Source organism: Embiotoca jacksoni, unplaced genomic scaffold (genome assembly GCF_022577435.1).
Source record: "Embiotoca jacksoni isolate LCO1_2020_lvr unplaced genomic scaffold, fEmbJac1.0.p SCAF_26, whole genome shotgun sequence".
Classification (NCBI taxonomy): Eukaryota; Metazoa; Chordata; class Actinopteri; family Embiotocidae; genus Embiotoca; species Embiotoca jacksoni.
The window spans coordinates 5,193,430-5,208,352 of record NW_027185377.1 but is presented as its reverse complement, the minus strand read 5'-3'; the positions used below and the strand labels follow the sequence as shown (position 1 = coordinate 5,208,352).

At 43.3% G+C, this 14,923-nt stretch overlaps 1 protein-coding gene across 1 annotated transcript; it reads right to left on the bottom strand.

The window, feature by feature from the left end:
* Window positions 1–490: 490 nt before the first annotated feature.
* Window positions 491–13,650, bottom strand: timp2a (TIMP metallopeptidase inhibitor 2a). Its single transcript, XM_069160263.1, has 5 exons — window positions 13,227–13,650; window positions 6,670–6,770; window positions 6,452–6,560; window positions 3,781–3,905; window positions 491–2,619 (listed from the first exon to the last, which is right to left on the bottom strand). Exons 1-5 carry the CDS (start codon window positions 13,354–13,356, stop codon window positions 2,422–2,424), a joined length of 663 nt encoding a protein of 220 aa, XP_069016364.1. The 5' UTR covers window positions 13,357–13,650; the 3' UTR covers window positions 491–2,421.
* Window positions 13,651–14,923: the final 1,273 nt, after the last annotated feature.

The window sequence follows — 14,923 nt, the reverse complement described above, 5'->3', positions numbered from 1 at the left end:
CAGACAGCTGTGATGGTGTACTTACGACACAACCCCGCCGCACCCATCCATAATGCTCACAATAATAATAATAATAATAACAACATGCTCAGCAGGTATCCTATATATCCTGTTCACTGTCTGGTTAAGCATTAGCATGCTAACCTCTGCTAAATAGAGCTAAACCCAAGTAACCAACTGGACCGACTGAAATCTTCACTTAATTATGGTGCATACTGAAGGAAAGATATGCGTCATATTTCATTGCAATCCACAGAACAATTGTCACAACATTTCACAAAACAAAACCAAACAATCAACTCCACGTCGCAGCTTGATAAAAGTCAAGGGACCTTCAAAGTGAATAAAAATAATCTTGAAGGGAACACGAACCGTCGTGACAGTCCACCAGTTTTTGATCTATTTTCCCCTCGAAACCAAAAACCGCTGACGTCACGGCGTCACGGATGAATGTCAACGTGTGAGGAGAAATGATGACACACAGTCAGCGAACACTCTTTCAAACTGTTTGGTTTTTTGTTTTTTTTTATTTGATAATACTGAATATTTTGTCCTTCGCCTGGACTTACACAAAGCATCAAACACATGCACAGTCCTCTATTCACACAAGGTACCCATTTCTCATTTCTCTACACCTCCTCCAAAAAGGATGACTCGCTCTCACTCTCACGTGACTCCAGCGCAAGAGGACCTTCTCACCTCGACACTACAGCTAAAGACATCGTAGACAAAGACAGCGAAAACACACAAAAATCAAGACAGGTATAATAATAACACTGAAAAAATACAAAGTAATGGAAACTGGAAAGAGTTTACTTTTAAATTATGCCTCTAATACTCCATCATATATATATTTTTTTTGTGTTAATGTAGCTTGAGGTGTATAAAACAGCACTGTAAACTTTGATTGAGTAACTTGCTTTCTAGGACAGCGATAAAGCTTTCATTAATAACTGGAAGGAGCCGTAAAGACGAGTCAAAGCTAACGTTAAGCGGTGTAAAGACCTTATTACTCATGAAATGAACCGTCTGCGAGAATATATTGGCAAATCATGAAACTGCTGTTTGCATTTACAATCAACAGATAATACAAAGACACTGAAATAACATCCCACGAGCTCTTTTAGTTTCTCTTTCACACATAAAATCTGCAAAAAGATCCCTTATATCCAAACCTCTCACTCATCCACTTTTTTTTGTTGTTGTTTGTTTTGTTCTTCTTTCACTGCAAGTACTATTTTATCTTGTTATGATAAAGATAGCGAGAGTAAGCTTGTGAATATGGAAATCTAGGCGAAATCTGCACCTGAGGTGGATCTGTCGGTCGGGGCGAACGATAATAAACGGTCACATCGGAGTGTTCAGGTTCTTGTCTTTACTGGAGCTCATCCTCAAAAAAGTGCAAATCTAGTTCTAATGCAGTAAATAATAATCCTCAAGTAACAACAAAAGTATATGCATAGGTACTGTACACAGCTACATAACATGGGAGAGGGGCTGAAGATTCGAAGAAGAAAGGAGGAGGAGGAGGAATTTGGGATATTCCCGATTGGACTCTGGGGTCATTGAAGAGGCGCCGCTTTGCCTCACGAGCAGGCTTAAATTTAGAGCGCTCATCTTCACGCAGCATAGACTGGTCCAGTGAGGCCCGTGACGGTCACGGGCTTCAGTTAAAAAAACAAAACAAAACAAAAACAAAACAAAAACACCACAAGCAAAGATTTTCACCGAATGAAACCAGAAAAGATCATCAGCCATGCAAGATGAATCATGGTCTTTTTAAAAGGAAGCGTGTTGTGGGCGTCCGACGTCCCCCAGTGGCTAAACAGTTCCCAGCAGAGAAAATAATAAAACTAATAAGTGTTCGGAGCGAGGGAGACAATCATTTAAAAAAAAGGCAACTTGGAATTTGGCTTTGGAATAAAATGGAGAATGAGGTAATGAAAAGTAGAAACACGATGGGTAACGAATGATCGTCATAAGTTCGGGGGCTTGATTGGTGGAGAGCAGAGCTGTTGTGGAGCTTTGTGGGGCAGGAAGTGCTCTGTCTCACAGAGAATTTATGTCCTCCTGACGCCAGCCTCAGGAGGAAATTACATCATCACTTGACCAGTCTATGTCTCATGATGCTATTTCATGTTTTTACAGAGACGCCGTGTCTGAGAACAAGCTGAGCCTCTTCAGTGTCACCTAATGGTGAGAAAACGCCGAGGTCGAAAGCTGTTCGACTGAGAGGCGGAAAGGTTGTTCTCAGACCAGCAGGTAATTTCAGTCACATTAGCGTCGCCTTTTTCTTTTCTTTTTTTTAATAATAATTATCAAAAATCACTGTGCCTGATGTTGTTGTCTTAAATTTCAATAGAATCGTTTACATTTATCTCCGTCAGGCTGTGCAGTGGGCAGTCGCGCGTGCCGCGTGGCTTAAGGGTCCTCGGCATCCAGGAACTCCTTCTTGGGTGGCGCGACGCCGCGGTACCAGGAGCAGGAGCCGTCCGCCCTCTTGACGCAGGCGTAGTGGTTGGCCTGGCGACCGTGCACCTGCTTCTCGATCATCAGGTCCGTCCACAGACACTCCTCGGGAGCCGAGATCTCGCAGGGCAGAGAGGGACAGCGCACAATCTGCAGAAACACACAAAACAATCTCCCTATACTGCACGCACAATCACTGTATTTCACACACACACACACATATATGTATTGTCAGGACTGGATATCCTCTCTGGTGGATCTGAATTAAGTTCCTGCTGAAGCAAACAGAACGACCTCGTATTGGTGATTCAAATCAGCAGACCGTTGAAAAACATGTTGGATTTATTGTGAAGCAGCCGGAGGAAGTACACTGTCTTTTACACCGTGATTAATGCGAACCACCGTTGTTCATAAAAAATGCCTCTACAGAACAATAATTGGATTATTATCTTTTTTTTGGGGGGGGGGAGTATGAGCAGCTGCAGAGAACTGATGACGAACTCCTCTAATAAAGTCAATAACTTGTCTTTTTCCTGTTTTTATGTGGAAAACTACACATGCTGCGTGCCGCATTAAATCAGATTTCAGTTGCTTGGAAAAACCCCAAGTATTGACAAACTTTTTCAGTGAAACAACACAAGTCTGTTCATGTTTACAGCTCACGATGTTTGCTGTCATATTAAACCCTTTAAAACCTCACTGGCATCTAACAGCTGCAAAAGTAAAAAGTCTGCAGCTGCATTTTGAACAGCATCGACCACAATTTAAAAATTCTAAGACACCGATGCCACAGCAACAACAATAGTTTTTTTTTTTTTTTTTTACTTTGTAATAAGAATTGATACACAGCAAAACTGTAGTTTCTTACCTTCTCTGTCGTCTGCAGGGTTTCATACTTGTGGCGAATATGATGAATATGATCACCATGTGTTGTGCACTGCTTTTGCAATTTTTTTGTAAAACAAACTAGGCGGATATTTAGGGGTAAAAGACTGGAAACAGGGCGAAACAACTACTCTGGCTCTGTTTGAATAATACAATCTACCCATCAGCACCTCTAAAGTTAATTATTATCATATTATGTCGTGTTTGTTTAATTGGTACAATCGACGAGGACGCGAAATAAAATTTTCAATCGACTCATTAAAATCGACCTGGCTCTAATGTTTGCTGTTGTGGCCAATGTCTCGTCTCGTTCGGTCTGTTATGTCTGGATTTGTTCTGCAGAAAGCGAGTAACTGCTGCCTCTTTTCCTTTTTTCTTTTCCCTTTTTCCGGCAGATAAACCGCGCGCACACGGACGGCCCCTTACCTTGCAGTCACAGCCCATCTGGTAGCGCTGGCTGAGGCTCTTCTTCTGGGTGGCGCTCAAGGAGTCCCAGGGCATGATGTAATCACACAGGGTCACATGCATGCGCCCGCCAGCCTCGGCCTTGCCTGGAAAACAACAAGACATTTATGCAGCTTCAAAACGACAAACATGTGACAGGAAGTTCAGACGGGCCCTGGATGCGTCAGTACGAATGTTCCCGTTGGACAGAGGGTCCGAAACCGTCAACATCAGGTCACAGATTCACAGGTAACACTGATAGGATCTGCTACTGTCCTCGTGAAAAGCTCGAGTTCATGTTTCGCGCCCGAGCGGCAAGTCAAAACAGGGCGATATTCAAGCGGAGTTTACAGAGCCGCCGCTATCTGTCTGCAGAGCAGCTCTCAACATGTTGAAGTCTTTACAGTATGTCCTCGCAGGCTCCACTGACTCACATTTCACTGTGACTCGTCCAACTGTTAACCCTTCAAACTGAAGAAGGGATGAATCATTTTTATTTATTTTTTAAAAGGTGCCTGGCTCGGCAGAAAGTTAACTTTCCTTGCCACCGCTCAAGTCCTACATCTTGAAAAAGAAAAAAAAAAAAAAAAAGTCTGAGAGAGAGGAAATGCTGGCTTCAGCAGTTCCTCCTCTTACAACTCTATGTAATTAGGGGCGAGTGTTTGCGGGTGCATCTCTGTCTATGATGGAGAAACCAGAGCACGAATGACATCATGATCCTCTGCGTCTCCTCCGCTCGCTGCACTGTGTCTCGTTGTGATGTTGCCTCCCTGCGCTGCGTTAAATCACAACAACAGCCACATGAAAACATCGAAGGAGGAGTTTGACATTTGGGGAAATGCCGAAGTGAGCTGGAAGTTGAAAGACAGCTACCCCCTCTCATATCTGTCTGCTTCATATAAGGCTAAACTGAAAAAAGGAAAACAAGACTGTTGTTTGATCAATGCGTTTTTTTCTCCGCACTGCAGTAGTTAAAAATTAAATGTCTGTATGTCTACGGTTGAACCTATTTTTTATTTTTTTTTATTTGGATACAATCAAAACATCATTTTTTTTTTACTGTGTCGCTTAGCTTAGCAAAGACTGGAAACGGGGGAAAACAATTAGGCTCTCTCCGTCCAAAAAGAAATGCAAACCAGATCCTTTAAAAAGCTTTTTTAATTAACGTGCTATGCAGTCAAAACAAAGTGCGTGCTGGACTATTTTTTTTTATCCAGTCACAGCAAAAAAAAAAATCCAGCAAATACTTCTCGGGGTAAAATGTCTGATTGTCGTTTTTACATTTCAGTATTTTACAGATTGAATAAATACAAAACAGGAGGCGTTTTACAGGTGCTGACAGGCCGACGCTGAACGTTAGAAAAAGCTAAACTGGCTACTTCCCCTCTGTCGTCACGCTAGACTAAGCTCAGCTAACCGTCTGCTGTTTGTAGATTTATAGATGACAGACAGACACGAGATCTGTATTCCTCTTTTCATCCAAATCCGTGTTGAACTTTTTAAACCTGCAATAACAGATTTCTTTCGGTCACTTGGGGGCAGCGGAAACCAGCTGTGAACGCTGGTTTCATAACATATTAACCCCTTATTATTTGATATGGTAAAATGTCCATGACACATGGAGCAACATTATTGTTCATTTAGAGCCCGTTTTGGCCCGCCTGATAAATATTAGTCCAATATCGACTCTTCTTTTAGCTCTGCTCTTGGTCTGGTCTAAATGTTCACCAGCTTGCTGCCAACAGCGTCTGTCTGCTGGTTGGAGCCGAGCAGGTGGCGTACACCGAGGTTTTTACAGCTTTTTCTACAGGAAAACAGTTGCCTTCCTGAAAATGACGCGACGAAGTTGAGTGACACTTAAACCAAACACTAAAGTTGAGGTCAGACAGGTAAACAACGGGCGGAAATGTGTTGCTCTCAAAAAACTGAGGGGAGCAGCAGGTGATCGTTTTCTGTTACAGCGTCACCGCAAGCGACCACTTTTGCTGAGTCACGTGACACCCTGCAAATAAAATAATGACTGTAGCTGCTTTACAAATATTGAAAAATGATCCAGATATGCAGTTGTAAACAGTCAGTAAGGCAGGAAACATCTCAGGAGCTCAAGCTGTACCGCCACAGACGAGGTCACTCCCAGTCTCCTCAGGGTTTAGTCAGCAGCGTATCATTACCCATAATAACATAAACAGTTACTCCTCCGACATGCAAAACTGCCCGCTAGTCTTAGTCCGATCCCGTGTTTGTCTGCCAGGCTGTTTACACCTGCAGGTCTATATCTGATTATCTGTTTGCGACTTCCTCTTGTTTTTCTGTCTGTCTTTTTATTCTTTCATTTTTTTTTTTTTTTTTTTTTTTTAAATGTTGAATCTCAGTTTATCCTCCGAAAACTTAAATTACATCTTAGTTGTATAAAACAGCAGCAGTGGGTTCAACTTATAACCTTCGTAGTCATTGAAATGTAATCACGGGTGCATCTGTATCATTTACTTAAAGCTAATGTTAGTGGTCAATTACAACCTTCTCAAACAAGTGCTTTTGCTAAAATACACTGTCGGCATTGACCTCCAATGATGTGCACCTTTTTCGGATGAAATGCTCCAGATACTTTCATTACAACCAAATAATATGTGAAATGTAATATGTGATACAAAACCTGAGATCAAGTACTCCTTCTTGCCGGTGACATCCAGGGTGACACCGCAGACAGCGGACACAGGAGCAGTGAAGACGGCCTCGATGTCCTGGGTCGGCCCCTTGAACATCTGGAACAAAAAAGGGACGTGGCGTCAAAGGTCATACCAAAGGAGTCGACATCTGGGCGTCAAACCCCTCAGACTAACACACTGGGAGGCGTCTGGATTATATCCTTACCTTGATTTGTTTGATCTCATACTGGATCCTCTTGATAGGGTTCCCGTAGATATCGTTCCCAGAAACCACCTCTCTCTCTCCCACCACCTTCGCTCGAATCACTGATCGGGAAACAGAGGAACATGGAGTCAGAACCGGGGCCGCAACTAACGAATGTTTTCATAATTGATCTGCTGGTAATGTTTTCCAGTACAGAATATTTAACTCTGAAATATTAAAAGATAGTGGACAAATTTTAAGAGGCTTTAAACAGCCAATCCTGATGAAAAAAATGACTTTTATTTTTCTACTATCAGCTTTATCACATGGTGAGACACAATCTCAGCTTCAAAAGAGAGAAATAAGGAAATGAATCGGCAAATATTTTCATAATTGTTTCAATCCAACTTCTCCGTTTTAATCGGTTTTAACTTTTTAGTTAACCGATTATATTTGGATATTTGTTTAAGGAAAAACAAGACATTTTCATGGGCCAATTAATACTGTTTTCCGAAGTATCGTAGACCAAATGATTAACTGGAAAGCAGTCGGCATATTAATCAGTAACAATGCCGACATTTTGCTGACAGCATCATGATGCGATTCCACTAAAAGCCGAAAGACACCAAGTCCTCACTCAAAACTCAGATTCTCATTCGGCACCTTCAGTCTGACAACAGAGCCCGAACAACCTCCACAGCTGCCTGAAGTCTCGTGCACAAACCACAACAAAATAAGCTCAAGTAGCAGTGGAGTCAATAAAAAAAAACAAAAAAAAACAAAAAAAACAGCTGAGGGTTTCCAGCCGCCCGACGCAACACGGGGGCCAGACACACCGACGGACTTGGCCTGCAGCACAAACCTTCCTGCTTCAAAACATGACCAGGAAACCGTCACAGGACAATAATTAAGGATTTTAAGAATGCAACGTGAAAGCTGATATACGGAAGAAGGACATGGCCAGAAGCTTGTTTCTCACAGTGTGTGTTTGTGTGTGCGTGTGTGTGTGTGTGTGTTTTAATGGCCTGACTGACTTCAAGCTTCAGCTATGCTTAGGGCATTTATTCAGAATGGAAAATATGAGCAATACAAGGGGGAAAAAAACATAAAATAAGCAGGAACAGAGGACACGTACACATAGATAAACACACATACAGTCAACCGCTGTTGCTCTTACACCCTTGGGTTCAGTTTATGGCTTGGAGCAGACACAAATATGGAGGTTCGTGGCTCCCTGAGTAAATAACGTCTCTCATTCTCCTGCTCCGGCCCATTTTCATTCTTTCTGCTGGAAGCATGATGAATGCTTTCCTTGCAAACGTAACTAATAGCAGCACTAATAATTCATTACTAATCACGTATTCCGTCTATGAAATGTCAAGAATGTAAAAAATATTTACAATGCTATAAAGTCCTCGATTTAGATGCCGTGTTGACTGAAATATTTGATAGACTTTTAAAATACTGCTCAATGTAGCGCATCTCATTGTCAGTTTAATTAGCAGATGACAGACAATATAATCTCCACACTTGCTCTCTCTTTTTGGCCTTGGATTTTATTTCCTAAACGTGTATTAATTTTGCATGACATGAGCGGAGGTGGACTTCATTAAAATTCTTCATCTTAACTGAATCAACTGAGCTGCTTTCATCAATATTTTCATTGACAAATGACAACGTGTATTTTGAAAGGGCTCGATCATCGTGACAAACCGACAGTGTAATCTCAAATGATTCAGCAGTTAATCCTCGCTCTGAGCATTTTAGTATCTTTCAGCTTGTTTTGGTTGTCTGACAAACTTTTCTGTCTTATTTCACTCTGCAGGCGCAAAACAGGCAGCCGGTTTTTAGCCTTGTGGGCTGCTGGGTCAGATAAACTAAGTTAGTGAGTTGGTGGAGACCAAACACAAAGCTACAAAGAGAGTGAAGTCACCTGCAGACTCAATCAGAACTACTTGTCAGATGGAAATTCTATTTCAACTACATTTATCGGGGCTGTTTGATTATTCGCGCAACTTTTTAAAACGACGATCCAACATTCACGTGCACTACAGAGGTCCCTTTAAACGCCTCACGTGAAGACTACCGGTAGCTACTCAAATTTACTAATGTTCCCTAAACGCCTCACGTGAAGACTACCGGTAGCTACTCAAATTTACTAATGTTCCCTAAACGCCTCACGTGAAGACTACCGGTAGCCACTCAAATTTCCTAACGTCATTGCCTCAAAGCAGAATCTTCCACATCTGCACTGCCATGCAGCAAAGGATCGAGAAATTTCCACGCCTCTTCGACACACTTTTTTACATTATCATCACAAGTATTTCCCATCACTCATCGTGTGAACAAGTAAGTGCAACAGTATTAATGTCTTCCTGGAGAGACTGAAAATGCTGCCCGTCATCTGCATATTTAAATGATACTTCATTCTCCAGCTCTCGCTCTTGCCTTTCAGCCTGGCCTCTCTAAACCAATAAAAACAGCTTTCTAGCATAACTCATCTCTGATCATTGGACTTTAAAAGGTGGTAACAGGTCATTTTTGTGTTTACAGCTTTTTATGTGGCTTTAATGGTGGCAAAATAATCAAAAATGCGAGTCTATCTAACAAAGTTTTGCTTAAAAAAGGCCAAAAATCCCCAAGGAGTTTCGGTCAAACAGATTACACATTTGTAATTTAAATAAATGACTCCCTGAATGTTTGATTCATTGCTATTAAAAGAGGAGCAACAGATAAAAGGTTTCATGAGAGGTTTGTTGACTCAGAAAGGAACTAATTGTTTTCAGCTTGGAGCTGAAATGGAACCGGGCATCGGCACTGATAAATGGCTTCATGAAGTCATTCATCAGCGCTCAAGAGGAAACCAAGTTTCTTGCAAACAAACTCCTACATTTGAGTTGCACTCTTGATGCTCATGCAAATGTGCAGCAGCAGCAGCCAGAGTACACACATAAACACACACACACACACACACACACACACACGCAGCAGTATACCTGGCTGGCACTCTCTCCTGCATTCCTCCCAGTTTTTCCGCTCTCATTTCCTGACCTCATTCAGAGCCACAAACTAATGAGCTAAAGAATCAGCAGCAGGATACAATACGGAGGGGGAAATAACCCTTGTTATTCACGATACATTATTATGGGAGCGTATCTGTCTACCTCGGTGCTGCAGACATGTTTACTTCTCGGTTTCCCCCTGCAATAAAGCCGCAGCGGATCGTCCTGTGCAGTCTAAACAGCGCGCTGCAGAGGCGGCAGACTGCACAGCGTGACGCTAAAACAGCACAGCTACCGGGGGCCCGCAGGCGGCCGAGTTTCACCGCAGGTTGATCCCGAAGTCATCTGATCAGCAGTCAGTCCACCGGCGAGCCAGGAGCCCCCTCCATAAACCACCAGCTGACCCACATTTTCGGCTGCTCCCCTACCCTCCCGACCAGCCCGACGCTTAATGACTTATACATGCGTATCAGTTGCACTACGCAATGTTTTCCATGCAAACCCCATATGGACATACACACACACACACCACATCCTAAGTCCTCCCCCCCACTCTCTCCATTCATTCCACCGCATGACTATCCATTTCTTTTTTCATACTCCAGTGACCACCAAATCATCCCTGACGTCCTCGCTGTGGTTTGTTCAGCTCCACACGTATGCGGCCCTTCTGTTTTAACCTGTCATTTGAACGGAGACAAACCACCCTCAAAACACAATTCCGCCGGCACCCGTGACCTCTGGCAACATCTGTGAGCTCTCCGTGACGCAGTTACCGGAGCTGCGCGGCTGTCTCGAGTGCAGGTGTGTGTGTGTGTGTGTGTGTGTGCGGCTGGTGGCGCAGACAGGACGAGGGGAAGAAAACGTTTTACAACAGCTGATTTTGTTTGCCCACGAAATTAAAATACAAATTGCTTATTGTTATTTGTCTTTTTTTTTTTTTTTCTTGTAAAATAGACTGGGCTCACACCATTTTTTTTTTTTGAACTCATCAATCTTGTTGCCAGTTTTTATTTGACCAAAGTAGATGGATAGAAGACTGATATACTGAATATACAGTGAATATATAAAGAATATTGGTTGATATATCAATACTGATAATAATGTTGGTATCGGCCTCAACATTCCAGTATCAGTCAAGCTCTAATAAAATGATTTAAAGTGCAGATTTAATTAGCAGTTAACTGTCCGAGATTTACAGTTACTTTTATTTTTGATGCATCTCTTATAACATCAAATAATCACATGGTTGGAATGAATCGTATTTTGGGGTTTCTTGCCAAAGAAATGTAGCTGTGGGCACAATTTAAACACTTAACTGGCTGATATAAAGTCATCTGATGTTTTGTATTTTTTTTTTTTTTTTATTAACTTGAATATCCTCCAAGAGTCTGACCAACTTCAATCAAAGAGTTAAACTTTGTTTTTGGAAACACCAGTTGTCTTACGATGTGTGTGAAGCACAGTTCATGCAGTAAACACGTCTGTAATTCCCATAATTGGAGGCGCGTACACGTGCTGTTGTACACTTCGTGCCCACTGCTGCTTTTTGTGCAGACAGCAGGGTGACTCTGGTCTTCCAGACCGCCAACCAGCCTGAGGACAGTCTGTCTGGGCAGGGCTGCAGGGAAGTTCCCCATTGTGGGCAAACAGATTTTTATGAAAAGGAGGATGTTTGTCTCCGTACATGTATATCGCGTGTGCGATTCTGTGGAAGGTGCATGACGCTGCGCGACTTTTATGGCTTGCGGTCTGACTTGGAGCATCACTTTGCTTGAAAAACAGAAGGTGACACACAGTCGGCTGATTCCTGCCTGTACAGTGTCTGAATCAACAAGCAAAGGAGTGGGATGCAAGTCCACCAACACAAATCTCAATTGTCAGACCACATAAATCTTGACAATGTCACTTTGTTGTTGTACATGCACATTTGAGCCAACCCTGATTCTTCTTCCTCCACAGTCCTTTCTTCACCTCTGACTCTGCACTGTGTTATCTGGGTATTTCTCTCAGCAGGCCGGGGCTTTCAGATGTGGCTTCATCCTCTGATCCACCCTGAAATCATGGCCGCACCATGACATTGGCCATTGTTGCCGTTTTAGCGGTCAGCCCGGCCATGAACGTGCATCCTCCCTCCTCTTCTGTGAGAACTGACAAAAGCTGTACTGACTCATACACCCTTTAAAAAACAACACCAGCACACCATCCTGTCTCCGAGACCTGCCAGCTCAGCGAGAGATTGAGTCACACCTGGAAATAGAGCTGTCCTTTTGCAACGAGAAATTACACAGAGATCTTATCCACACACGCACGCACTTGTGCATGAGGAAATAAGTGTGCAAATAGAAAAGCAGGAAGAAAAGATGGAGCCACAGTAGTGAGGTCTCCAACTTTCTCGAGGATACCACGCATATTTTTACTTGCACTGCGAGTTTTATTGCTTTTTTCCCCTACAATACACCCTGAACTGACAGCCATATGTCATGAGTAGCTAGGGTGTGTGAGTCTACCATGCATGGCTTCTTCAATTGTCTATTTGGGCTTTGAAAGTGTGTGTGTGTGTGTGTTTGTCCCTGCGCTGCACCAGAGCAAAAAGTTGGGAAAACCCCAGAAACATTCCTGTAATTCCTCCCAGCACCACCCAGCGCAGGAAGAAACTGGACAGGAATGGAATTTTTATTTTTTTTTTGTTGAAGGAGGAGGAAAGCTCGTGGTGTGACATATTCTGTGGTTTGAGATTCAATCCCCTCGTCTCTCCTCCCCACCCCCAAAAATTTCTCCTCACTCTCTCCATCCCTTGTCCTCCTCTCTGCTCTCTCTTTTCCTCTGTGGTGCCACGTTGCCCTGCAGAAGCCAGCCTCGTCCCGGAGCTGCTGAGGGTGAAGTCTGGAGGTAAACACACGCGCTCTTTGCTCCGGAGCCGAGACATTATGCTCGGTGATGGTCCCGGACTCCTTCCTGTACCTCACACTGACTCACTCAGCAGAGTTGCGCGCACACGCGCACACACACACACACACACACACACACCGAGTCCTCCTGTTGTGGGTTTGTGGGACTACAGTGAAACCGTGAAGAGATAAATACCACAAAGTTCATGATGAACTCCTCAATGAGAGCCACAGATGCTCTTATAACTCTTTAAAGTGATGCTAAAATGAACATTATGGGGACTTTACTTTAAAATGAGCATGTGTTAGTGCATGTGTCCCTTCAATGACACCTTCAGCCCAGATTTTTTTTTGTCCTCTGCTTCCCAAATTGCATTTTGTGGGCTATGGTTGTCAACAGGACATTGCAAGCAGTAGGATCTGCGTGTGTCTGCAAGTGTGCAGTCTGAATGCAGTGCAAACTGTCTGGGCCATGGCCTTGAGGAGCTACCCCCCCCCCCCCCCCACCCCCACCTCCAGGCTTTCCAGCGGTTTCGTTTCCTGCTGCCTGTAGGAGCCCATTCAAGGCGCCCCTGAGGCGGGCTGAGCGGCTGCAGAGCCGCTGTAGCTCCGGTGACCTGTGCAGGAGCCTGGTGCAACTGCAACAACAACAACAACAACAACAGTCCCCGGTTGCTGTACTCACCTACATCGGCGTTGCAGAACGCCTGTTGTGGATGTACCGGAGCGCAGCTGCATGCTTCCGCGAGCTCCTCCGCCCGCCACAGGACCAGCAGCGCGAGCGTGCAAAGGATGCCGTTAATGGAAAACGGCATTTTGGTAAACACTGAAGCGATGTCTTTTCCGCCTCTTCGTTACTGTGTGCTACGCAGATGCGTTGCAGTGTAGATCCAGCGGCTGCGTCCCCCCCTCCGCTTTTTTTTTTTTTTTTTTTAAACCGACACAGACGTCAACAACACCGGACGGTGCGCTCGCTCTGCTCCGGTATAACGGTGAGGTCACACGGTGCAGTCTTTGCCCTCAGGAGGTGTCCCGGTTGCTTGTCAGCAGCTGTCTGTCTGTCTGGACTGTTTTTGTTTCGGGGATTGAGGCGGTTTTATAAAGCTGCCCGTGCGACTCCTCCCCCCGGCGGTGACAAGTGGGACCGACAGGGGGCGCTGCGTCCTGCGTCTGCACCAGCCGGAGCTCTACTACCTCGTCTGGGTGGCCAAAAGGTCCTTGAGAACGAGATGCTGGTTATTTTCAGTGTGTGACTGGATGCACTGGCTCTAAATTTGTCTTCTTAGTAGATTTACAGGACGATGAAAACTGGTGCTTCAAGTTTAGTGAGGATTCTTTAAAAAATAGTGCCATCGTTGTTGTTTTTTAGCCTACTGATTAACACCATTGAAACACAAGGCATACAATTAAATCGAGAGTGCAGCGAGAAGAACAACGTAACTAATATCAAACATTTTTCACAAGACACTGTATAAAAACAAAACCTGTTTGTTGAAGTCTTTTTCAAAGAAGCTCTATAAGGGAAAATGTAACCGCAACTAAATAAACAGTACTGTGAAACCTTGAGGCATTTCAAGTAAAAAAACCCAAAAAAAACAGTTTTACTTACCGTTGAATCTCATACAAAGTGCAGCAAAGCAAACATAAATATCCTGAATTAAATAAATATCCTATTTGGTGTGACTGTTTAAAACAGCACCAGTTATTTTTCTTACTTTGCACATAGTTTTTCAAGATACTTGAAAGGATCTTGGAGACCTTTCTTCTGAGGATTGAGGCTCTTCTGTCTCAACGTGTAATGACTGGCTCTGTGAAGTCAGGACTTTGTGGGAGCCAAACCGTCTGATGCAGGACTGCTTGATCTTTTTATTTAGTTTCTCTTTGATTCTTGCGGTTTTTTTGGGCTCTTTTTACTGTTAAAAGAGTGAATTTGAGACCAATCAAGACACCTGCAGGGGTGGAGGAAGTGTTCAGATTCTTCACTGTAGTAAAAGTACTTATACCACACTGTTAAAATACTTCATTTTAAGCAAAAGTCCTTTTCTGAAAATTATACTTACATGTATACATAGTACATACAATTAAATCTGGCAAATTCCCTTCCCCAAATGACTGACATACTATTATAAATGATTACTGATGCTCTGAGGTAAGCAACATTTAACTGTTGTACATGCCTGAGGTGAAGCAAATTTTGTAACTATTCTGTGCTGGATTACAACTAATGATCTTTTTTTTTTTTTATAGCGCATCAATCTGCTCGATTGATTCAGAAAATGATGAGAAATGTCCTCCCAGTTTCCCAGAGCGAAAAAGTAACACCTTCACAAAGATTTATTTCATAACCCAAAAGTTCAAACCTGTACACGTCTGTGTCTTCAT